This window comes from Chamaea fasciata, unplaced genomic scaffold, assembly GCF_029207755.1.
Source record: "Chamaea fasciata isolate MVZ Bird 193981 ecotype frontalis unplaced genomic scaffold, bChaFas1.0.hap1 SCAF_1, whole genome shotgun sequence".
NCBI lineage: Eukaryota > Metazoa > Chordata > Aves > Passeriformes > Sylviidae > Chamaea > Chamaea fasciata.
Window position 1 is genome coordinate 100823391 of NW_027094086.1, and position 27068 is coordinate 100850458.

At 38.7% G+C, this 27068-nt stretch overlaps 1 protein-coding gene across 2 annotated transcripts; it reads left to right on the forward strand.

Moving 5' to 3' along the window:
• The first annotated feature begins 335 nt into the window (after window positions 1–335).
• LOC136293910 (mediator of RNA polymerase II transcription subunit 1-like) lies at window positions 336–26867 on the forward strand. 2 transcript variants are annotated; one of them, XM_066191071.1, is made up of 17 exons: window positions 336–528; window positions 13235–13338; window positions 14469–14553; window positions 14909–14963; window positions 15386–15518; window positions 16572–16600; window positions 18919–18990; window positions 19094–19168; window positions 20321–20391; window positions 20722–20787; window positions 21188–21296; window positions 21987–22111; window positions 22465–22577; window positions 24285–24480; window positions 24789–24884; window positions 25318–25426; window positions 26491–26867. In XM_066191071.1, the coding sequence occupies exons 1-17, from the start codon at window positions 462–464 to the stop codon at window positions 26654–26656; spliced, it is 1671 nt and encodes a 556-aa protein (XP_066047168.1). In that variant the 5' UTR covers window positions 336–461; the 3' UTR covers window positions 26657–26867. The 2 variants fall into 2 exon arrangements, with proteins under 2 accessions (XP_066047168.1, XP_066047177.1); XM_066191080.1 differs by lacking the exon at window positions 13235–13338 and having other exon boundaries at window positions 451–528.
• The last annotated feature ends 201 nt before the right edge of the window (window positions 26868–27068 follow it).

Consider the following 27068-nt stretch of genomic DNA (forward strand, 5'->3'; position numbering starts at 1 on the left):
GCCGGGGCGGGGCCGGGCCGGGGCGGGGCGCGCTGCCGCAGGGGCCGCAGCGTCGTCACCGGGCGCGGCCCCGCCACCCCCGCTCCGCGGGCGGGGCGCGGTGCGGTGTCAGGCGCCGAGGCGCGCAGGCGCAGTGCCGGCCAAGGCTGAGCGGAGCGGGGCGGCGCGGCCGGGCCCGGGTCGCTGGTGCGCGCGGGCGGGCCCAGTCCCGGAAGGGGACGGCTGCTTCCGTCTGAGGCGCGTACGGGGCCGGGCCGGGCGGGGCGCGGCGGGGGCGGGTAACGGGCGAGGCGGGGCCGGCGCCTACCCCGGGCGGCTCATTCCGTTGTGGGGCCGTGTCCCGCTTGTCCCACGGCAGCGTAACTCCGAGCCTCAAATGGCACCTGCTTGCGTTTCCTGCATTTCCTCCTTTGTTGTAGCCGAAACTCCTAAGGGAGATAGTGAGAAAACATTTTAGCTTGATGTCTGTCCCTCCTTCCCCGCAGCTAATCCCCCATCTGGAGAATAGAGGAGGCGTGTCCTGCCATGGTAAGGAGATGAATTCTCGACATCTGTCACTAGGTTTATAAACAATTATTTTTAGTGGAGCTTTCGTCAGAGCACAAGTGTAAGCTGAAAATCATGTAATGCTGAGTTTAAGGAAAATGATCACTTGCAGAAGAGAACGGGAAGCAGTGAGCCTCTTAAGAGTTTTGGGATTTTGGTTTTTCTTTATAATAATGGACTACTCCATGCATGGAGGATTTTATAGATGCCAAACAGAACAGGGAGATAGGAGAGTAGGACAGTTTCCATGTGAATTACAATCATTCAAATACTAATAACAAGAGTACCTTAATAACGGTATCTTTTACTGTTAAATTGTGAACATAAAGGGAAGCTTTGTGCAAACACAACATGATTTAAACTCATTATGTAAGTGATGTAATGTAACCTATATATCAAAACTGACTGCTCAGTGTGCGTCTTTGTTTTTCACACTGCAACCATTCACAGACAATACAAATTGTTTTGAAGCATCCCCTCCTCCACATAATTGTTTGGCTGAAAGTAGTTTCCAAGTCTAGAAATTCTAGATTTTATCACCTCAAATGGAAAACTTTGACCTCGGTGTTCACCTCATGGAGCCATTGCACTTTGCTTGCAAAGCAGGTGCACTATAAAACTTTCATTGTTGTTCTCTCTGCTCTGTTTTCTGAAATTTTTGACATATTGACATTGTTTAACCAGTGTTTAGTACTTCTATTCCTCTAGAGTTTGGTTTTGTTTGCCTCACATTTCAGTATTAGCTAATTTTTGCAAATTCTGTAGAGCTTGAGAAACTGATAGCCATCCAGATGCAATTCATTCTGATTAAAACAACAAAATATGTCCATTTACACAAAGAAATGTTGGATTCTGTTAAATGGAGAGGGCGGGGGAAAAAAGGTGAGAGGAAAGGAAAACTAATTAACACTGAGTCAACCAAATGTCCAAAATAAAACACAAAGCATTTTTGATATTTCAAACAGGGAAAAGTTTTCATGATATCTATGATTAGACTTTCCATGAGACCATGAAAAGGTTGGAAGAGAGTTTGTGTGATTCTGTACAAATAATGATTCAGGAGTCCTCAAGAAATCCTGGTGCAGCTTCTGCAGCCCTTTGAGTATCTCTGTGCTGTGTTACTTTTTAATACTTATTCCAGAGCCCTTCTGTGGCCAAAGTGGGTGAGTCGTAGTTAAGGTCTCATTAATACTGATGTCTGCAGCCATTTAGGGTCATGGCTGTAGCTGGTCTGTAGCTGCAAAGATAAATTTGGCCATAACAGATCCCCAGACTTGGCCAGCCTAGAAGTAAACAAATCCCCATGTGAGGCAAGAATAGGTAGGATTCAAACTCAAACAGGAGACCCCAGCCAATCCCATTCAATCCTGAATGTAGATGTATCATTGGTCAGGGAGCTGGGCAGTGTTGAAACCTTGACCAATCAGTTGTTCAAGCCCAGGAACCCCTATAAAAGAGGGGGTCAATAAATCTTTGCTGTTTGTGGCATGATCTGGGTGAGTCCTGTCATGTGCCTGTTTCCAACCTACGACCATAACATAATAATTTAGTACTTCCTTATTCCTTCAGTACTAGAGCTAGTCCAAAATAATTTTTGCCCTGTAAGACATACAGTGTACTTACCCCGATGCTGGTAGCAGCTGTTTTACTCTCTGGATGTGCCTCTTTGCATTGAATGGTTTGAGTTGGAAGAGACCCTAAAGACCATCTAGTTCCAAACCCCCTGTCAAAGGCAAGGATGACACCCACTGGACCACGTTGCTCAGAGCCCCATTCATCCTGACCTTTAACATTTCCAGGGATAGGGCGTCCACGAGATCTCTGGGCAGCCTGTTGCAGTGCCTCACCACCCTCAAAATAAAGAATTTCTTCCTAAAATCTAATCTAAATCTAATTTCTTAGTTTATAACCATTTCCCCCTTGTCCTATCACTAATATGCCCACGTAAGAAATTGCTCTTTCTACCCGTTAGGTACTGGAAGGCCTCAGTGAGCTCTTGCCAGAACCTTCTCTTCTCCGGGCTGAACAACCTCAAACAGTTCTCAGCCTGTCTTTGTAGGAGAGATGCTTCAGTCTCTGACCATTTTCATGGCCTCTTCTGGACTCTCTCTAACAGGTCTACATCTTTCTTATGTTAAGGACTCCATACCTGGACCCAGCACTCCAGTTGGGGTCCCATGAGGGCAGAGTAGAAAGGGACAATCACCTACCTTGATTTGCTGGCCACCCCTCTTTTGATACAGCCAAGGATACCATTTGCCTTCTGGGCTGCAAGTGGACTCTCTAAGTCCTTCTCAGCACGGTTGCTCTCAACAAGTTCTTCTTCCAGTCTGGACTCATGTCTGGCATTGCCTTGACCCAGGTGCAGTGCTTTGCACCTAAATTTGTTGAGCTTGAGGTTCCTATGGGCCCACTTCTCAAGTCTGCCCACCTGGATAGGATCTCTTCCTTCTGTTGTGCCAACTGCACCACTCAGCTTCATGGGTCTTCAGGCTTGTTGGGGTGCACTCAATCCCACTGACAGTGTCATTGATAAAGGTATTAAAGAGCCCTGGTACCAAGACGGGCCCCTGAGAGACACAACTCATCAGCAGTGTCCTGGAGATAACAGCACTGACCACAACTCTGGCTCCATCCGTCTAGCCAATTCCTTATCCACCGAATATTCCACCCATCAAATTCACGTCTTCAATTTGGAGATAAGGATGTCATGTGCGACCACCTAACGAGAGGACTTACAGAAGTCTAGGTAGCTGACATCTGTCAGCCTTCCCTTGTCAACTGTTGCTGTCACTCCATCGTGGAAGGCCACCAGATTGGTCAGGCATGATTTACCCTTAGTGAAGCCATGCTGGCTGTCTTGTATCATCTCCTTGTCTAGTATGTGCTTAACACATACACTTACACACTTCATGAATATCTGCTCCACAGTCTTCCCATGAAAGGGAAGGTCTCTGGTATGTAGTTCCCTGGATCTCCAGTATGTACTTCCCTTGGGTCTTCCTTTCTCCCCTTTTTTAAAAATAGGAACGATGTTTCTCTTTTTCCAGTCACTGAGGATTTTACCTGGCTGCCATGATTTTCCAAATGTGGTATAGAGTAGCTTGGCAGCAACATCAGACAGTTCCCTCAGGATGCTGGGATGCATCTCATCAGGCCCCTCAGACTTGGGGCTATTCAGTTTCATCAGGTGGTCTTTACAGTGGGAAGGACTTCATCCCCATTTTGCTCCATGCTGCTTGTTAATGAATGTGGTCTTTGTCCTTTTAATCTCTCTTAACAGCTATCTTAAGACAAAAATAATTATTTTGAAATTTTGTTTTGTGGCCCAAACTGCATTCTGTAATGCGATAAGAACCAGTTTATAGTATACCCTTCAGTTTTTGCCTGACTGTGTCCCCTGGCACCTTACCTAAACTAAGTGGAAAAAACCAAGATCTTTAACCCAAAACTAAAAGAAGTATTTCCATGAAAGTGCACTACATTAATAATTCCTATTCAATTGCTAACAAGTGACCACAGCAAAAGCATCTCTGGAGCACCTGGAATATTTTACAGCATGACTCTGGCTCCTCAGTGTAGGAGAGCAACTGGTCAGAGGAGGTATTGCAACTACTTCACTCCATTGACTGTATAAGAACTTAGGGTTCGCAGCCCAAGGCAGCAAGAGGTTTGATTTGCTCTCTTGTGTTTAAATGCTACAGCAGGTACCTAAAACCATACAGGCAGTGTAGCAGACATTTGCAATGTGGCTATAAAGGGTGTAGGTAATGAATGTCCTTTGTTAAGTATTAGCATATGTGCCAGTACAGCTCTGCACATAAAATTCTAGAAAGGAAAAATTATGAAGAATAGTTAGGTAGAGATGTAATTAATTGTGTGCTAGTAGTACTTGCATAATGTACCATAATACAGCTAAGAAATCAACTGCCAAAGATTTAATTTGTTTTAAAAAGCTAAAGATACAGTGGACATGTCAGACAAAACACGTCCAAATCTTTGGGAAACACATTGGTGTTTAACTTTCATTCTCACAGAGCAAAAAAAAAAAAAGTTCCCTTTACTTTAGCGCACATTTAGTACCACAGAATTTATATTTAAAGTATGCATAATTTAACACTGTAATTTTATCTTAGATTTCTCTTGACATGAATAAATGAACCACATTTTTTGGAAAACCATCTTATCATGCGTAAAACATCCATTCTTCCTTCAAGTGCTCAATAAATCTTCCAGGATGAGAGAGACTTAATTTTTCAAAGGGAAAAAAGACAAAACGAACAAAACCACTTACTGGTTCTTGAGGGCACCCTCCTATTTCCGCCCAGAACTGATTATGCTGGCATCTGGGTCTGTGGGTGTGTGGGCCTTTGCGTTGTCAAGTATTGCTGAACCGAAATCAATACATGGAGGTAGGGTTTCTTGGCATTATGGTTAATTTCTTCTCTTTTAGGCTTGTGGCACAACTGTATTAAAATTTATTAGACAACATTTTATTACCAATGTGAAAGTATGCATAAAATGTATTTGTGAATTAATAGAGTTTCTAAGTAGCAGGCCAGTTGAAAAGAAATCACCCAGCCCAAATCCACATGTATTCTGAGGAGAATCACCCTCCCAATAAAAGGAAAGTGTTTTTATCCACCTTCAGTTTGTACTGCTTGTGAGAAAACATAAGTAACAATGAGTGAAGAATATGCTAAACAATATATGCCTAACAATTATTGGTTAATTATTAGCATACTCATACTTCCCAAGTTTGTAACTTTGTGTGCTTTTATGTGCTTTCATGTAAGGGATAGTCAGGTTTTAAGGACATACCATGCTTGAGGTATATAACTGGCATGCCCAAGGGCAGATTTGGGATGTAGCTCCTGCTTCACACAAGAAGAGAGAGTGATGGCTGCCTTGAGGCAGTGAGGCATCTACTGGGGGGGGGGGGGGGGTGTCATCAGATCTCCCTCTGAGTGTGCTTGTTTCTCTCCAAAAACTAGCAGGAAAATCTCATGTGACAAAGCTTATTTTGGTGCCTGCTCTTAGGCAGTACAACTACAGGTCTTAAGTGACAGACTACTGGATTGGAATTCATATAATCTTAGTTCTACTCTGTGCTGGTTTTGGCTGGAGTAGAGTTGATTTTCTTTGCAGTAGATAGTGCGGGGCTATGCTTGGGATTTATGCTGGAAACACTGTAGATAACACAGGGATGTTTTAGTTACTGCTTAGCAGTGCTTGTACAGCCTCAAGGCCTTTTTTCTTCTCACACTGTCTCACCAGGGGGGAGACTGCGGGTGCACGAGAAGCTGGGAGGGGACACAGCTGGGAGGGCTGGCCACAACTGACTGAAGTGATGAGCTATATGACCCATACCGTATGGTGTCGTGCTCAGCGATAAAAAGTGGGAGAAGAAGAAGGAAGAGTGGGGACATTTGGAGTGATGGCGTTTCTCTTCCCAAGTAACACATGGTGGAGCTCTGCTGTTCTGGAGGTGGCTGAACATGTGCCTGCCCATGGGAAGTGGTGAATTAATTCCTTGTTTTCCTTTGCTTGCAGTGTGTGGCTCTTGCTTTCCCTATTAAACTGTCTTTATCTCAACCCTTCAGCCTTCTCACCTCCTGGTTTCCCCCACTGTCCCCCCACCCTGCTTCAGGGGAGTGAGCGAGGGGCTGCAAGGTACTTAGTTGCCAACTGGGGTTAACCTACAGCATATCCTCACACTAATGCACTAATTTGCTCTAATCTTGGCCAGTCCCTCCATTTCCCATCCCAGCTTTTATCTGCCGTTTACAATTAGAGGTTAAGCTCTGTAGGCACAGTCTTTATGCTTTTTTCAGCACATACAACCTGGGGAATGTTCTTGTGATGTGCACAGACAAATAAATATGCAATACAGAACAGATTCTGAGTGCTACAAATCAACACACACACAGAGGTTGTGTGGACAGTTCCTCCTATTCTTGCTCAGTGCAAGGACATCTTGATCTGTCAGCTTCCCAGAAGCTTCACATCATCTGTGGCTGCCTGCAAACCTGTCACATGTATATCCCTACACTTGCAAACAAAACAAAAACATACAGTCCAAAAACCCATACTGAGATGACTGTAATGAGATTTTGAGTAATGAGGTACTTGCATTTCATTAGCTTTATTAGCTGTCCAAATGATGATATTCTCCATCTGAGCTAGTCATGGTTCTTAACTTACAGCTTTCTTACCAGTTTGAAAAGGTTTATCCCCAAATGCATCATCCCTATAGAGAAAGTGAGGTTAAGTGACTTGAATAACAAGGAATTTATGAGTAATGATGAGTTTGCAGTAATTCATCTTGTCATTCAACAGAGCTAGGACAAATGATATCATTCTAGTAGATGACTAGGAATCTGGAAATCTGAGAGCTGAGGGTTACAGCAAAGTTGGTTCATAACATATAAGAATGGACAAAAACATTTTTAAAGACATAATTAAGGGATTACCAAGTGCCTAAAAATATAAAAGCATTAAAATGTACAATTGAATGTGTATTGCATGTATTTATAAGAAGTCTTCATAGTTTTATTAGCTTCAGTTTTAAAACATAAGATATGAAAAGCTGTGTCAAATTGTTTAACCAACATAGAGTGATGTAAAATGTGTACTTTATATGGAGTTCCTGTCTGCATGCCACCACTGTAAAATCTTCAATTGGTATTTGTTGGGATTGAGCTCCTTTATCGTATTGCCTTTCCTGAAAAATGTAGCCTTCCCACATGCTATTTTATTGAAGTCAGTATTTGCCACTGAGTGCTGTTTCTTTTTTTTAGTCTTCATGTTATATAATCTATATCCTTATATATATTCAGTCAAAACCCTTAAGCTGAACAATTGTCTCCAAGCCAATATTGGTTTAAAATAGCTCCAAGTAGACTTAAACTCATCTCACTTCTCTGTTATTAAAATAACACAAAATTCTGTATAATTTTCAAATTTTATTGCTGTCTATATAGTTATTTAATCTTTTCCTTTTTATGTATTTTCTGTTTTTCATATCTTTTCTATTAATTCTGTTTTTCATACTTTATTTGGTTTCATACTTATATCACATTTTTTTCCATGTCGTTTTCTTGTGATTTTCTAGTCCCCTTCTGCACCTCTTTCTTTCATTGCTGGTTTCATTCTTTATTCTACTGGGGATGTGCTAGAGTTGAGTCAGGTAAATTGCAGTCTGATTTCTAGTTCTGTGGCCAGCGTTTCAGGAGTCACTTCCTCTTCCCATCTCTCTGCATCCCAGTCTGGATAAACAAGGTAATAAGCTGGCTCCTGTGTGGTTAGCTTTGAGACATACTGGTGGAAAGCTCCTTTAAGCACAATTATTATCTTTCTATATTACACCTCTTTTCTACCTCAGTGATCTCCTCAGTGCTCATCATTATTTTCAGGTCCTCTACTAATTCTTAGCTCCTGCTTCTCCTTCCCACCTCCTCCACCCTCATTTTCTACCAGTAACATTTTCAATGTAGACTTTCAGTATAGTATGAGTATTACTAATTTTGCCATTGTGCAGATTATGTGGCAGCTACATTCAATTTATGTGTCTCTTCAAGGAGAGATGTGGCAGCTCTCAAGTGATGGGTTCCATTGATTTCATGCTGACTGATGTCAGTAAAGAACATGAATGATCATGCAACACTGATTTTAGTTATAAAAATGATTAAAAGACTCTTAGGAAGATAAGAGATGTAGAAAAAGCAACAAGTGTTCAGTTATGAACAGCAGTCATGGTGTCCTATGAAACCCTGCAAAGAGCAAATGCACACACATGAAGGCAGCCCTCACATGTTTGTTCATGAGGTTATTTAAGTCGTGGTCACATGGATCTAGGGCCTTTGAGAAAAGATTTAGACAAGAACTACTTGGAGATTATAATGCTAATGTCAGGCAGAAATCAAATGTTAGCCGTATCTTGACTATGCAGAAAAGATATGCCCTGTCTGTGTCAATGTGTTTCTACATCTATGATCATTTGCTATGAACCTATTTTTCTGGTGTTTGTCTACTACAGCTTTTGGCTTTGAAGAATCATAATCACTTTCAGTGAAGGATCAGGAAACAGTCAAGGCCTGCCAGTGTTAAATGTCTCAGACTAAGTGCCAGAAGTGCTGTTTAGTAAGTCATGGAGTAAAACTGGCTCAGTCTATATGGCTGTCTGAAATAAAATGCAGCCACCAACATTCTGATGTTACTCTCAGGAGCTAAATATTCACAGTCCGTAACTGTGGAGGTGATGGAGAGACTGAAGGAGAGATGACAAAGCATACTGTAGTTTTTATGGGTTGTAAAGCCATAAACTATAGACTGTATCAGACTAAGCTATAGATCATAAAAGTTAAGCAGCACTTGCATCCTGCCTTAGATGGAAGAGTATGTAGGATAGATAAAGGAATTGGTTGAATGCTCATCCTGTTTTTGTAAACACTGATTCATGTTCCAATTACATGCCCATTTTATAGCTCTGTTACTGCTGATCACTCTAAAATCCCATGGCACTTTGTGAAAGAACAGTTTTAGCTCTGACTTCATAATTACAGCAACATCCCTTACACATCCTGCAGTTTTATCTGGAACCATTGGTTTTCACAGACTGCCCCAGGCCCTAGTTCTGTATTAAGACGTACTGTGGGCTGTTACGCAGCTGCCGTTTTCTCTGGTCAGCAGTTCAGGTGAGGGCTTCTGGAAAGATGCAATTCCAATAAAGTGCTGGATGCAGGCCAGTGAAGATATATTGCTGGCGATTTATTTTGATTTTATTCTTTAGATGAAAAATAATTTAGACTAGATACAGGATTAATAGAAAAAAAGCAACCCCAGTGTGCCAAAAGAAACGAGAAACAAACCCACCAATATTGCACTGATTATGGAATACTTGGAATATTTTCTGAAATGATGTTACTAAAATGTATCAACAGTAAGCCAAGGTTTCTTATGTTCTATAATAAATCTAGAGTATCTTCACTGGAAAAAAAAATTGAATTAAAGCAAGAATATGAATGAGAAATATGTTGATTCTTTCTCAGAAAAACAAATGACCATTCAATGAAATGGAAAAATCGTCAGAAATGTTTGAACTATGAAATTACAAAATGCTATTTTCATATGAAACACTATGTGCCCAGGTCATGCATTGTGAAGCATATTACAGAGTCAGGAATTTAGCAAGATGCAGACAACCATGACAAAAATCAACCAAGTAGTAATAATAATTAATTTCTTAAAAGATGCCTGAAGAAACATACCTATTTTACTCTTTAAAAAGTAAGAAAATAACCTGCAATTATTTGAGAGCAAAAGAGGATGTAATCTGGGGACAATTTATTAAGTAGCTGTACACATGAAAGATTCTTTCAGCAGCAGTTTTTGATTAACAGTGAAAGAGAAAGTAATCCAGAGCAGGTGGGCATGCAGGATTCATGCAGCAATTCCAATTACCTTCTGTGCTCATGATAATGCATGTCCAGTTGGTTTTTTTATTCCACGAACTGACCCAGTTAAATGTTTGTGTATTTAATATGCCTGAGAAGCTATAATTAGAACATTTTTAATTATTCATCACTCTTAACTCTTCTCTCGAGTGCAGTAATTCAGTATGACAGTTCTGAATACTGGAACCACACTTTGTTCTGAGGAACTTTCTGACAATGCTTAAGTTTCTGTTTCTCATGGGATTTTTTCCAATCCCACAATTTTATGTGAAGGCTAATAATTGTCTTGGAATATATGTGTTGTTATGAAAATCTGGCGCTATTTCTATCCTGGAAAAATGCAAATTCATTTACCTAAAGACATACATTTGAACGCAATGGAAAAGGGTTTTTTTGTTTTAAAGTGTATTTTAGGCTTATCAGTCATACTGTACTGTGAGTGATTAAACTTGAAGTCCTCTGTTTATTTGCAGAACAGCTATTATGCAGACCAGGTAAGCTGTGGCATATTTTCTTCCATTCATTTGGAAGTGTTTTCTTCAAGATAGTCAGCAAATAATTTACTTTTCTGCTTATTCAGGACGTGATGAAGCCACTGGAGTTATTATCAAGATCACGGAGACTCTAAAGATCTCTGGACAAACATATATAAAAAATGCCACAAAAATATTGAGCACTAGCAAGCTGTGGTGTGTCGTATTTGCACATACCCATTCCTATGATTTGGGCCAAGGCAACCGACATTAAATGGGCCATAGTACATGTTCTTGCTCAGCAGAAAACGTTTCAATATATTGTTCAAAGAAACCTAAGATACAATGACTCCCTAGAAATGCTGAAAACATGTTTTTAAATTCATGGACCAATTAACAGGTAAAGCTCATGATTATAGCTATGACTATACTATGGTCACTGCTAATGTCAGGTTAAAAAGTAAATTAATATTGAATACCATACACCAAATGAATAAGTTTACAGAAATGTGATTTACCACAAGTTTGGAATTACATCATCAATTTACTTGATCACATTTCACCTCCTTTGTAAAAGCTGAAGTGCAAATATATTTAACTCACTCAACTGCATTGATTTTCTCTAACTAGCATGCTTGACACCTGTCTGGAGACAAATACCACTTTTTGACATATACTTCTCCTGGGATTCCTAGGCCCATGCTTAGGTTTTGTTTTTTTTTTTTTTTCTGTAATCTTAGTGAAGGCAATGAACTATTTAGTTTCTACTCAGCTTTCTACATACAAGTCAATAATACTCTATTTTATGTGGTGTGAGATGATTTCAGGCACTGCAGCATGACAGTTAACAGCTGAAAGCAGGTGGTTGGCTGTAAGGTACCCTGAAACAGTGTCACCCAGGGTTTATGATGGAGATATGCTCTTCTTACTGTAGACCTTGACATTCCCCAGCAACCACATTTTGAGCCTGTACAAAGTTCCAGGATTAACCCTTGAACCTCACACTGCCACTGTACACTGATTCCTATGTACAAGCAGACTGCAACCTGAGGTGGCCACAAAATATACAAAGTTTTGTATAAATACAATGCAAACACTATTGATACCTTTTTTTAACTCCCTCCACTAAAAAGCAAGATTAAAACCCCCCTTTTGGAGTGCTTTCGTGTTTTGCTGAGTGATTGTTACTATCATATACTAACAAATCACTGTTACTAAATCCCTTGCCTTTGTCCCCCAGTTAAATTCAGTCTCTGAGAATATTACACCTTCTGAAAAGATGGGGATAGACACAATGCCTTAGATGTGGAAGAACATGACTAACAGGGTACCTCTTGTAAAAAGTAGCAGAGGTCATGTTGCTGTGCTTATCAAGCCTCAAGTTCAAACACTGACCCCTGGGGAACAGCTTTTTGAACGAGCAAGAATTTTGCCTTGCACAGCACCTATGGATGCTGCATTGCAGCTGCTATGAATAGGAGTCTTGGTTTCTTGCAGTGTGAATGGAGATACAGGGTGGGTTGCAGAACTTCTATCAGCATGAAGGCCTGGGTGAGTTGGAGGCATGTTCCCAGTGAGTATGCTTGCAAGAGCTGGTTGGGGTCCACTGCTTCCCCTTCCTCCAACTGGCTGAAGTGGCCTGATTTATAGAGGGACTCTGGTTGCTGCTCTGTTATCCTCCCTGCAGGAGGAATAAGCTGCCAGACCCTTCTCACTTCTCACTATCCCTCCTTGGTGCAAAAGGTATAGACATCCCTCTCCTAGTCCGCCTCTCTTTCCCCATGCTCAAAGGGGCCAGATCTCAGCAGCCGTTGTGCCCACTAAGTCAAAGAAGCCCTTTGTAATATTTCTTCTGGTTCTGGGGCAAAGCAAAGTGGGTGCCACATTGCAGGACTCAGTTTCTTCTTATTAATAACTTTGGAGTCTTCCTACCTGTCTCAGACTGATGTATTAGGAAATTCACTCCTGTTTTTCTACTGATGGAAGTAATGGTCATGGAAGTATCACATTTCAGCCAAAAACTTTCTTTGTACATCCAGATCTGGATTCTGTGTAAGGCCAGAAAGAATATTTATAAGGAGACAGATGATGGACTGAATATATTCCTTCTCCCAGCCCCATTCTCATTCCTTGCCATGTCAAAAAAAAAAAAAAAAAAAAAAATTGCACCCCTTAAAGACAATCTATTCCAACCCTCCTGCAATAAGCAGGGACATCTTCAACTTAAACAGGTTGTTCAGAGCCCTGTCCCACCTGACCTGGAATGTTTGCGGGGGGCGGGGTCATGTACCACTTCTTTGAGCAACTTGTTCCAATGTCTTAACACCCTCATCATAAAATATGCTCTCTAATTTTTTATCTCTAATTAAAGTGAGCTTTAATGAGCTCAAGGTGGGTGTATTTGGATATCTCAAGTCCATGGCAAAGCCTTGGTATTTATTAAGAATACATATATGAAATTGTGCATGGGTGAAGAAAGCCTAACTGTTTAACAAACTCAAGATTGGGCTGCATATCTGTATTTAATATTGAGAATACTTGCCTATACAAATCTGCCCCTACTCTTTTTCTGTCAAAGTCTTACAAAAATTAGATATTTGTATGTGCAAAATTCCAGTAAAATATTTCTTTATTACTTCCTTCTTTGAAGCATAGCATCTATGACCTTAGCAAGGTTTTACATTTGTCCTCCTCCAGCATTTTTGGTTGCAAATGTAAATACATGCCATTATCTTTAGAACATTTTGACATGTTTTTCAGGTGTTGTGACAGCTATTCCTACAAATGCTTTAATGGAACAGCTGCGTTTAAAATACCAACAAAGGCCATGGACTGAAACTCTGAAACTCATTTTTTTTTGCATGGTAAGAATCACAGGTTAGGTGAGAGAAGGGTATGTGGTATAAGAGTATGATCCCAAGGTAGTTAAAAAATTGCTTGACTTTCAAAAACGACAAGCAAAACCAACCAACCAAAAAACCACATGCAATCCAAAACCAACCAAAAGATAATCCCCAGAAAAACCTGGTGCCTAGTATAGCTTGGCTCCCCATTTTTCTTAGGACAATGGATTATAAAGTTTCCTGCCTAATTTTAACACTTTAGGGGTTGTTTCTTGCATTGTTTTAACTATTCAGGAGTTGGTACTGATTGGTTACCAGTTGGGGTTGCTTTCCATTCATTATTATTATCATATTCATGGTATATAAAGACAATTTATTGTCTATAGGACTAGGAGAAAATATCGTATTTTAGAAACTGGTCTGAAATCTGCTATCTAGACTTTCTGCTGCTGTGATATACTTTAACCATTCCATGCTTCCTGCCCTTCCAGTAGCTAATTTAGGAATCATCTCTGTAAAGAGCAGATTAACACAACTGCTGTGAACTCAGTATAAAAATTCCCGTTTGTTTCCATGCTTCTTTTTATTAATGCTTAACTCAGTCCTTACTCTGGAAACAATGTCCTGAATTTGAACAAAGTGAAAACTCTTCAGCAGTGAGTGTGCTTTGTTAATTGATGTGCTAAGTATGAAAAGTTTTCAGACAAGCTTGAAGAGAAACTGGAACAGTTTGCTTGCTACTGAAGTTAATAGCGTCAGCTGAAATTTATATCCTAATCTAATCAAGTACTCCTGTGGCACTTGCTGATCTTTTCTATTCACTCAGGCAGATTTTTTCAAAAATAAAAACACAAGTATTTTCTTAGTTTAGCTTTGCAGTGAAATTAGCTGACACATCTAGTGATCAGCTGAAAAGACAGGGGAATGGAAAGCCACTCCTTGCTCCAAAGGCATCTGGTATGTATTTCCTGCACAATAATGTCTTCATAAATCCATTCAGTGCTGCCATTTCAGAGATAACTCCAGTTGCAGGTAACCTCTGTGTTTGACAAAAACAAATAACCAGAGGTTTGTTGTATGGGGCATCTGTGTGCTGTGTCTCTTAGCTAGTAATTTAAGGAATCTGTCTCTTGTTTTCATAAATGTGCTAGGATAACCTCTGTCGAAAGCCTGGCAGTAATGCTCCAGATGGTCTATTGCTTTCTTTCATGGAGAAGATAGAGAGGACATTAAATGGTAAGGAGCTATTGGATAACTCAAAGTATATTTTTTTTAATATTGTGTGGAATCTACCAATCCTTCTGTATTGATGTTCTTCACAAAGAGTTGAAATGTACAAACACAGAGGTCAATAAGAGACAAGAGATTTGCCACTTGTCTTTGGGCTAAGCCTTCAGGCTATAGCTATTCTTAAAGCCTGAGAATATTTTCAACCCAGCACAGCACTTATTAATCATAATAGTTGTCATTAATAAATAATTCAAGAGATACTAATTTCTCATTACCTAAATCATATTCTTTAAAGCAGAAAATACTGGTTCTACTTCTTGATCATTATAGTTTGATTAAATTGCATTTCTGGCTTTTGCAGCTAAATCCATGTTTTCTGTGATGAACACGTTGGAACTTTTATCCAGACAAAAAGGGTAAGTTTGTTTTGAATAAAGGCAAATAAGCAAGCATGGGCTCAAGTCCAGGGAGGAATACCATCTGGGTGGCTTGTCAACAATGTTATTTCTTAGCTCAGTGTTCTAACGGAGTGTATTTGCCTATTTTGATTAGTCCTTTGTGGAGGAGGTTATTGGGTAAAGAGAGGGCATAAATGCCTACATCCCAAAGCTGCAGACTGAGATTAATAGAGAAGACCAACATGATAATGCAAATAGCAGAGCACAAATACATGCCTGGTTGGATAGTTTTCAGAAGCTGAGCCAAGGAAGTGTTATTTTTGAAGCATCCCTGGTGTCTCTTCCCACGACCAAGTGAACTATACTCATTTCCTTTTTTAAGTTACAGAATTTTTATATATACAAACTTTTTTTTCCTTTTCTTTTCTCATCCTTCTCAGACTTACTGCTCATGTTAGCCCCAGTGGGACTGCCTGCTACATAACATCAATGATGTTTTATGTAGAAATTCAGCTGGAGAAGGATGGAGATGTGATGGATGTAAAGTTGGCTCACTTTGAAGAAGCTCCTGTGGTAAAATTAATATTCTCTGTCTCTTACAATCCTGTAGTTTCCCACTTGGCTTCCCGCTGTCATGTCAGACAGGTGTTGACTTCCTTTTGGTCTTGTCACACTTGCAAGCTTGTGCATGACACTAGTTATCTCTTCAGGCATCTGAACCTCTCACCTAAACTTAAAACTCAGTTACAGATACTAAATACTCTAGTGCTAAGTATTAAAATAAAAGTTAGCTGACAGGCCCATCTTCCAGGAATTCTGTGCTATCACACATAATATTTTTATTTTCATGCTTCAATGTTACCAGCATACAGTAAATAATAGGGGCTTAAAATGTTTTCCACCAAAGTACAGTGCAATATATATTCTCAATGGATGTCTTGGAGCTATTCTGGTTTTTATTCTGCCTTCTTTAGCATAATATATATTTCTGCTAGTGGGGATGTTTTTCTTGCAAAATTTCTATTAAATTATTCACAGAATGTCACCCTGAAGTTCACATATGTTCTGCAGTAGTTACAGAATTACAGACAATACTTGAGATCAAAGATATACCCACAAGCTGTTGTGGGGGGTTAGGGAACATAAACTCTGGTTTTTGTCAATAAGTATCCAAATTATTACATTGCCTTGGAGTTAATTTTGTCCATTATTTTTTGTTGAAGTCAGCCCTGGAATTTCAAATTGTTCATTTAACCAGCGCAGGCCTGTTGGTCAGTGAGTGCTGGACAACATCATTAGAATGAAAATGCATATTCAGAGAATTCTAGCACAATCTATAAAAGAAAAACTGGCCAAGATGCAATTTTTTTTCTGAAAGAGTTTATCAAAAAACTATTTCTGTTAATTTTATCCTCTTTCACAGAGCCTTTGTTCTTCCAATTATTATAGTAATTTTTAACTATTGCATTGTTAGTCTTGCTTTTGAGTGTTAGGAGTTCTTTTTATGCTAGCCATGCAGCTACTTAAAAGTAATAGGGATCAAGCTTATCATTACTAATGAAATGCTTGTAAGAGATGTGTCACAAATGGCAAGAAAGATGAAACTCCTGTCTCTTATTCCTGTAGGTTTGTGATGACTTGGTCCAGCTTCTAAGGTAAAAAATCATGGATAGGGTTTCATGTTGAATGGAATGGAGTTCCTGATGGTAGAACCATTCCAGTATAAAAACTGAAGAGGGAAAAAAAAAAAAAAGGAAAGAGAATCAGGGGACAATATTATGAATCCAGAAAACAACAGAAGAACTGACACCATTTTGGATTCCATTTTTTGTGGGGAGTTGGTTCCAATCCCCCATATTGGAAATTGGTTGTCATTGTAACTATTATTACCTGCTTCAAATTTGTAAATTCAAGGCTAAAACTGCAGCAGATATAATTTTGAAAAGATACTCCAGGCAATATTTGTTTCTCAAGTCATTCCACCAAATGCATCTGCTTCAATGGAGCAATGGTAAACAGTAATCCCCAACACATCGGCTCTAGTTGTCTGTCAAACACAGCCTTGGAATACCAGCCCTTGTCTTGCTTGCAAGAATTATAGAACTACTTGGAAGCATAGTTTTGGTAATGGTCTGATGATGACAATTCAGAACAGGCAGATTTACAAACTAGGTATTACTTTTCCTCTCCTCCTTCCATCAAATACTAGTCTTCATATTGTCCTTGTGCAAATACTTTTAACTGAATGTCCTTCAGGCTTCTCTTACAGCAATGAAGGCAAGGTGGTATCACATGGCCTGAGTTTCTTTGCAAATACATAGGAGGAGATGTGACCCTAATTTTCTCATGTAGCAGTAGGGCACTATATATATTTATTATTACTAAGTTTTGTTTTGTCTGAATAGGTGCTGTTCCAGGTCAGGCCACCACTTAAAAAGTCTATTTGTAAGTTCTTTAGTGAATATGATCAAGGTTCCAGATTTTAATAATAATGAGTATATTTAGGAAATTGGATTCTTATTTAAATTCTGTGGCCAAGTAGTAGAAAGGGAAGATAAAAAGAGAAAGAATAATCACTGACCTTGAGTGTTTCATCTCTCTTTTATATTATTCATCATCAGTTTTTCCAGCACTCTTTTCCCTCAGAAATGAAGTTATATTAGCTATATGGGTGTTAACAGCTATGACTTAAAGCTTGAACTTGCATTTTCATGTATTTTTGACTTCCAGTAATGTTAATACCAGCAGTTTGGCTCTGAGCACTGACATATAGATGCCATTGGTACTGTGGGTGCTACTTCTCTGCCTTCCTCATTTTGTTAAGATTTGTCACAATGCACAGGTATCCCTTCTCACCTCGTGGTGTAGGTTGTAAGGCAGTTTGTTATATGTGTAATGTTTCCCATGAGTCTCAAACTGACTATAAAATTAAGATTAACTAGCTAGCTAATGATAGGCTGGTGCTGTGTCTGTTCCTGTACTACGCCTGCCTCCTTCCCTCCTTTTCCCCTGCTTCCCCACTAGTCTATCTGGAAAGAGACAGAGGAGAGCTGAGTTACTTGTTTAGGTTCCAGGTTTGAAAGATTTTGTCCCAATATCAGAGTTAAGGCAGGCTTATTTTTTCTCTGCTGACCCACATTGCAGCCACATCTGTATGGGAAGAGAAGGAAAGTCTTGAGCTGTCTGTGTGACTGCAGCACCAGAGTCTAGTAAGACTTGTAAAACTCATGTAAAATCTACTTAAGCAAGTGAGTAAATACCTGGTGGGTTAGTCTGAACACAGCTCCAGGTTGTCACACCAAGTCAAAATCTGCAGGAATTCTGGGGTTTGAGCAATCTGAACCATTCCTTTACAAACCAAGCCACTTGTCCCTTTTTTGTTTTTAAGTGTTTTTGTTAGTTGGTTTTTTTTTTTTGGGGGGGGGGGGTGTTTTGGTTTTGGTTTTATTTGTTTGGTTTTTTGTGTGGTTTTTTTTTTTGTTTTTTTGGGGTTTTTTGGGGGGGGTTGTGTTTTTTTAGATTGATGTATTTATCAGTCATATTTAAGGTCTGTATCGTGGTGCTGTGAAGTGCAGCATTAATACAATTCTGATATTTTAATGAAAAGAGCAATGTACACATGCATGGTCTTAGGGAAGTTATACTACATGACTAGCTTTATTGCAAGATCAGGGAAAGTGTTTTGCAGTTCAAATATGAACTCTCATATTTGTATTTCATGTACATTTATTGCTTTTAGTACTGCCTACTTCAGTGCCAGTTTCAGCTATAATTACAGTGCTTCTTGCAACAAAACCAAAGGTACATACTTTCCGGTATCTTCAAGAAAATTTAAAATCAGTACTGCTACTGGATCTGATAAGGAGGGGGCTACTGTCACTCTGAAATGGTGCCTTTTCTAGCAAGTTATGTGTAAAATGAGTTATTTTCCATCTCACTTACTAGTGTGATAGTCATTATTTCTTTTTGTTAGGATGAAGAACTATGATGCCTTTGGCAAGATTCTAGAAGACCTGTCAAATATGTATGGAATTCCAGGGAAAAGGTTGCAGTTATTTTTTACTCAAAAACTTTTGAAATCCACAGCCTAACTTTCATTTACTTTACGTTTATTACCAAAATAATAAATTGTCTTTTTTCTCTCCCAGTGAAATGAAAGCTAAGGGATATCTTGCCTTGCAGGCCCTTGAAAAAGACCTTTATTCAATGTCTCTTCTAAACAGGTAACTTACAGTCTATGTCTTTGTCCCTTTACCTCTACTCACGCCCCTTCATTTCACTAAAAAACAAGTTAACTGGTCTAATTAGAGAGCAGGATGTCGAAGGCTAATGAGTTTTCTCCCATGGGGAAGCTTGAAGCCATTGTCAACCCCAGACAAGCCAAACAAGACTATCTACTGAACTCCTGTGCTTTATCTAAGGAGCTTCCTGAGAAACTGGTTACAGAGCTTGTGAGTGTGTGCACAAATGTCAGCAGTCATGTTTAGATCTCCCTGTGGCAGAAGTAAAATAGACCTTTTGGGGTTCTGCTGTTTGGGTATCTCATTTTGTCCTCACGTTTTAGATCAGGAGTAGTGGATGCCAGTTTTTCTCATTCCTTCTCTAATTTCTCCTTTCAAAGAGTAGGATTACAGATAAATGGGGAACAGTTTCCTAAACCATCTGGTACAAGGATTTTCATTATTTTCAGAAAATCAGAATTGAGGGCAGTGCTTTTCTTCTGGATTTTTGAAATATCTTCTCTGATATCTTGCCTATTAAGTTACATACACACATACCTTGGCAGGTATGGCCTCCTGTAACTTGAAATACCCTTTTGGATTATTTTTGCAGTTTTCCCTTACGAAGCATAATAAGACTATGAACTAATGTGCTGTATCCTTGCTGGTTACGGATATCTCAGTAAATATTATTTATAAGTTAAACAGATTATTTGTCCCATCTATGCTGTAAGTTAATGCACTGCAGAGTTAGTACACAGCTATGTAAATGTATGGCTGTACGTATTCAGCATGTACGTATTCATTCATATGAACACACTTGAAGTCAGAGACTGGTTCTGTTCAAGTTTAGTTTATCCAGGTTATTTCTTCATTCTTTGCTCAACCTGTTGCCATTGTAATGTTTTTAACCCCCTAATTTCTGGTAAATAGCACACCAAACTGCAACATGAAACAGCTCAGATAGAAGGAAAGTGGAAGCCCAAGTTCCAGGAGTATTGCATGTGTGGTGGTATGGTGTTTTGAAAGCTGGACATACAATCTACTTCCAAGAAAGCATTGTCTTCTTTTGATAAATGGTACAAATTAGAAATTACATTAGCCTAGCTAGCACTGCAATGCAAGAAACACTAATTAAGATGTGTTTTGAAATAGAACACGGGATCTAAACAGAGTTACCGAAGTACTTAATGGAAAAGTAGGACACCTGGTGCCAAGACTTGGAGGTGATTCTTTTTCTTTTTCTCCCTATTTTTTTTTCCCTTTTCTGCACTCAAAGAATTGTAATCAAAAAACACTACTGAGTTGATCTTTGAGTACAGGAAAGATCCTCTACTATAAATAAAACCTGCTGTAGGGACTTACCGTACCTGTATTCTCAGATAACGTATAGACATACAGAACATATATTGAACATATATTGTAAGTAGAGATGTTCTCTCACAAGGAATCCCCTCTGCCCATCTACAGTGTTGGATTTTTCACCTTTGTGTCAAGGTACCCAACATATTTCCTGTATTGACCTGTGTAGTAACCATTATTTTTTTGTTCCTCAGGGACCCCAATGAACATTGAATTTTACATTTCTCCCTATCAAGTCTTGGAAGCAGAACTAAGTCATGGTAAAGATATATCAGCTATTCTGCTGTTTCAGCAGAAATAGCTAACAGGAAAAGCTTTTCAGTACTACTCGTTTCATTAAACAAAGTTAAATAATGAAAGCTCAGAAATAAAATTTAAAATTCTAATTTAGTAGAACAGTTTAGGTGATGCACTTTAACACAGTTTTAATGTCCATCAGGAAACTACTTTCCATTTCTTGGTTGTTGATTCAGCTATTGCTGCTATCCTCTTTGGGCAACTTTGGCCTTTTGGGTGTGGTCAGTGCAGGCTTCTCTGCCCACACTACTGTGGCTGTCAGTTGGACCTGACCTTCCGAGTCCTTACCATTGCACATTTTGCATGCGTAAGATTAATATACACTAAAATAAGGAAAATAATGCCATTCTCTTTCTCCCTCAGGTTCCCAGGTATGTGGAACAAAAACAGTTGTAACTGTTGAAGGCACAGATACACTCCACAAACTGCCTCTTTGTCCATTAATTGTAGATCCTCAAGCTGGAGAGGACAGGTGAGGCTCTGGACACTTGCAAATACAAAAATGGATTTAGAGACACTGACACTGACTTCAGCATAACTTACATTTAGCCTCTGCTGAAATAGGAAGTTCTGTTTTATTTATGGCTTTATGCTCCATAGCAACACCCTCTGTAATCTGTGGCTTTTACCGTTTTCCCAAATGGACTTCAAAAGTATTGTGTTCATATTTAACTATGTCAGTTGCATTGAACTATGAATTTATTCATGGATTTGAAGCCAGAAAGAGCCACTGGAACAATATTACTGAATTTCAACAAGCAAGTCCTTCACAGATTCACAGTAAAGAAGGCATATACTGAAGATATTACACCTAAAATACACAAATTAGTTTGTCATCCCACTATGGGTACTGATACCTCATCTCTCTCTACCTCAGTGCTGACTGGAGGGAAAGTCTGAAGTAACTTTCTGAATTAAAATACTTAAAAATTATTTGTAAAAAATATCACTCAGTTCTGTCTCACTTCTCGTTTTTGTCAGTTTTCACATTAACCATGTTTTAAACTATTAAAGTTGCATTTATAAAGCAAAACATTTCTCAAGTCAGAAAATGTATGGAACATAGTAAACTGCTAGGGACCTGACAGTGGCCTTGCACTAAGAGTCCTTGTTATGGCAATTTCTGTAAAAAATCTTCCATTCTGACAATTTTTTTTCCTAGCAACCCTGTTTTTTCGCAACTGACTGATGAACTCAGCATGGATTTGCCAGCTCTCTTTGTTCTGAAATTTCATCAGCCTGTTCCAATGTCTTCATCAAGTATTGAAGAGATACAGCAGCTCACAGGCATGTAATAATTGTTTTTTAAGAGTAAGTGCTTCTGTGACTATGCATTGCTTATTTGCTTTTTAGTTCCCCATGGTAATGTTGCAAGAAAAAGTTGCTTCTGGGGCAGAACATACTCTGTTCTATCAGTCCAAGTGTAACATTTAACAACCAGTGCAAAACACAGAAGTTCTAAGAAAGATATGACAATTACACACAAATTTAAACACTCTACCTCAAATTCCCAATAGCAAAAAAGGGGAATAAGAAAGAAAATCAGTATTTTTGTCTTTTCAAAACATTGGGTTTCATAGTAGCTTTCATATCCTACTGTCATAGCCTAATTACTAATAAAAATAATGATCTGGTTTCAGGAATTCAGATTTCTGTCTTGAAACTAGCTCCACTATATGAGCTAATTGTTCAGTCTACTCTTAAAGAAAAATGCAGTGAAGACTTGTCTGCAAATAAATCTTGTTTCTTTGTGGTAAGTATAGTGTGTATTTGACACACACTGTGCTGTTGTGCAAGATATATATACTGAATTACCATTTCCCTATAAGCAAGCAATGTAGGTTTCCCAGAATCCCAACAGAAGTGCTGTTTAGGAAATAGTTCAGTTCACAAAGTAGTATTAGATACTTTCATGTAACTGAGCTTCTCATCCTCAATAATGAAACACTGCATGCTTGCTTGTTGAAGTCATACTAATTTGTCTGTGTGTAACCCAAATATTTACTCTTCTAAAAATTGCTCAGAGCTTTATCATTAATGCCTTAAAAAGAAGGAAACTTATTGACTGGTGAGAGGAACAAGTCCCAAGAAGGTACTTACCTAGATTTTTGAAGATCTTTATCATGCTGCATGTCACACTGTTTTAACAAAAGGGATTTCTTAATTAGATAACACTGAGACTATTCATTCCTTTTAAAGGGACTGGCAGGAAGAAAAATATAAAGTGTTACAACAGTGATGCCAACTACTATCTAGAGACAAGGCTGTTTAACTGAAGAAGGCTTTCCTTTTAATAACTGCATTATTGAAATACAGTTGCTTAGGCTGCATTAAATGTAAAGTTTTAGTGCAGAAAGTTGTGGCTAAGATGCTTTCCCCCAGACTTATGTACAGGGTAACTACAAGACAGGCTTCAAAGATCTACCTTTTTTTTTTTGCTAGGAAACATTAATTTTGCAATTCATGGCAGCAAAAGAAGAGGGTATTTTTTTCTGTTCTACTAGCAGTGTTCATAGAGCCCATTGCCATTAGTTCTTGGAACTTGAGGTGGTGGTACAGAAGGTAGTAGTAAATTCATACCATGCTAAAATGATGTTTGGCAAAGCTCATCTTTTGTAAGATGGAATTAATCTTTCAGTGCTATTGGATGAACATGAAAGGCTCTGAAACTTTTCAAAAATTCCTTAAGGTATTTGTACTTGGTGAGAGAAGGTTTTACTTCTGAGTTTAAAGATTTTATTTCTGGAATTACTACATTGCATTCTAACCTTGAAATCAGTATATGGGAAATCATTTCGATCCATGAATACACAAGGAAAAGCTCTTCAGCTTTTGTTAACATAGACCCTCCTAATTAACTGCCCTGCCCTGTTCTAAGGGGATAGTTCCCATTTGGCATCCTGAAGTAGATAAGACAATAGTGCACTTCTAATTTTGTCAAAGAATCACTGTTAACATGGGCAGGTGGTAAGTTTTTCTTACTATTTCCTCCTTATCTTCAAGTGAATCACCAGGAGATATTCCAGCCAAACATACATCTCCAAAGAAAAAGTAGTAGTGATGGAGGTTGGAACATCTGCTGTCCAGAAGAGATTTCCGGGAAAATTGCTATCGTGTTTGTGCAACTATCAAGCAGCATTACTATGATATTATTATCTTGGTCACTAACATTTTTATAGCCTATAGGGCTCTGAAAAGTATTTGGAAAAATTGGTGACACTTGAACTCCTGACCACTTGGCTCTGGGTATATTTGCCTAATTTGGATGTATTTGGGAGGGAGAGTGGATCTCATTTAGTTTCCTCTAAGGATTCTCCTAGAAATGCAGAGGGGTATGATGGACATGCTAGAAATGTATCTTTCAAAAATATTTTTGTTGCAGATTGTACAGTTGCCTGGTAACATCAAGCTTTACTTTCCTGTTTACAGTCCTTGAAATATCACCATATTTGTTGCTTAGTCTCTTCCAGATTGCCCAAAGCACTGTTACTTCATAAACAAGGGCTCAGAAAAATCAGATTTAGCAGGAGCCTTGGTCAGTAAAATCCCATTTAGCCATCCAAAGTGTGTGCCTGGCGTAATAGAGATTCTTCGACATCAGGTGGCACATAACACTCTTATTAGCAGCTGTGTCTCTGAGAAGCACATAAATGAAGGTAAATTGTGTGGCTGGAACTGATGGCACAGTATTAGAGACAAACTAGTTTCTAAGTTGGATGTCAACAGATTTTACTGCTCCCTTGCCAAAACTGTCATTACTTCTGGAGTACTGTAAATGATAAAAAGTTCTTAACACTGTATTGGATTTTTAATTCTATGCTCATTCTATGCATATAAACAAAGTTGTCAAAGTGTAGAATAATTAGACTATTGTATCAGTATTTTTTAAATTCTGGCATGTAGTTCAGCCAAAAATAGTCCAACTTCAATGGTGGATATCACTAAACAGTAATTTTATTTCTAGATGATTCAGAACTGCTTTACTTTGAAGTGGTACCACACAAGAACACCAGCTTTTGTGTCTTTTTCCTTCATCCCATGAAAGAGAATTTAGCCTGCGGTATGTGTGGAATAATTGCTACTGTCCTCTTTACTGAACTGACAAAGGACTTGGTTCTATCTAGGCTCTTGCATTATGCTTTTCAGTTAGAAACATTCTAAAGGCCACTCAACAGTGTGCAGCCCATGAAAAACACAAAGTGTATACACTTGTGTATAAACTGCTTACTAGAAGGTGTTCTGTACTCAGAATAATACATGAAGTAAATGCAAATATTCAAGTCCTGTTTTGTCTTGGTCTGCATTTAATTAATAAATTGTAACTTCCACTATTTCTGAATTAAGTATATTAAGGAAAAGCAAGTCATGCAAATATATTGCTGCAAACCTCTTTCCACTGACTTCAGTCTTGTATCTCTTCAAGCAGCAAAATGAAAGGATGGTTTTCAATGTTTGTTTCAAAACCAACATTTTTCTGTTCTGTTCCTTCTTAGTGGTAATTGATCTTATAAGTTCTAGAGAAGTCCAATGTCACCTTCATTTAAATCCTCAAGATCCAACTCTCAATTCTAGTGATGACTTCATAGCAAGAGCTGTGAAACGGTAAGTACTTTTATACCGGTTGGAATGAACTTCAGATGTCCATTTAATGGAAATATCATGTGCATTCATAATGCCATAAACACAGCAACTGGAAAACTTCACTCTACTAAAATGCTGTAATACAACAGTGGGAATAAGCTACTTCAGTGTCCAAAGTATCTCTTTCAAAAATTTTAAACATTAACAGTGATGAAGTGTTGCTAGTAGAAAGCTTGTGGAAGCAGGGAGAGACTGAGTGAAGAGTTTTACCTTTTATAAAGATGCTGTTTTGAAGACTCTAGCTGATGAGTCTCATGTGCAGCATAGCTCAGAATAGCATGGAAAGGTCTTTTTACACATCTACCTAATAGCAATCAGTGCTTCTCTTCAGAAATTGAGTTATATATGACATGTCTACAACACTGTCTCTGGCTTGTTTTCTGAACAAATTCCAAGAGAGCAAGTTGTTATACACTAACATAGGCTAGACAAACTGATTCAGAACATAGTCTGAGAGCACTAATTGATTTGGCATAAGCTAGTATACAATTATTATGTTTGATGACAACAAAATCAATGCAAGTTGGATTTTGAAGCTGACTTTAAACTAGGTACTGTTTTTGGAACCAGGTTAAGAGTGGGAAAAAAACCTCCTCCAATGTAGATAGTGTTTTAGAAAAGATACGTTCTGTACCTGTGTTATACAAAACATGAAGGTTGCAATTATAAAACTCAACAAGAATGAATATATTTCAATATTCTTAGTTTTCACTAGACGCACCCTTACGACTTTTTTTTTTTTTTTTTTTTTTTTTTACCAGACCCTCCCACTCTTTCAGTCAAAGCTTCTTTGCACACTTAACTTCAAAGATTCAGCACTAGATTTCAGTGTCAACATATATTTCTGGTACAGCACATTTAGTTTATATTATGGTTACAGTGTAACACCAGGTTGTACAAGACAAACACAGAAAGTATGTAATGCTGGTTTTCATTCTGGTGTCAGCCACAGTGTAACAAACAGAAGTACTTTAAAGAATGGATGAAATATGTAGTAGTGACAAATGTGTCATTTTCTTCTTCAGCTGCATGTCAGTCCCAGTTGTCATGAGAGCTGTTTTCAGGAATGCTGCCAAGGTGAAAGCTGACAACGAAACACAAGACATGGACACAGAACAACAACCTCAACCACAATCGGAGCAAACTACAGATTCTAACAGTCTCAAAGAAAGCCTTTCTGGGGCTCGTTAGCAAGACTGGGTAGTGACTGATAAGCCAAATAATACAAACAGCACAGAAGAAAATCTCTCTACAGCCAAACTGGAAACTCATGGTGATAACATGGAAAAGAAGTAACCCCTCACCATGCACTAAAACTTTGTGGATGAAAGTAATTCTATAGCTAGTATAGAAGCTGATGTGATAGACAAAAAACTTGATGGTTTTATAAGCAAAAATAAAGTCTACTTTGTGTAATTTGTGAATGGTATCTCCTCTTTGCAAACTTTGAAATACAGGAAACTAATTCCCTTGAATCTGCATTTTTAAACATCCAAATCTTTAAAGTCTAACACTGTTCTATTAACCTTTATTTTGTCTTGTTACTCAAAACCTCAGAAATTGTCATGGTAAGTAAGATTCCCTCTTAACACTGTCTTTTTTT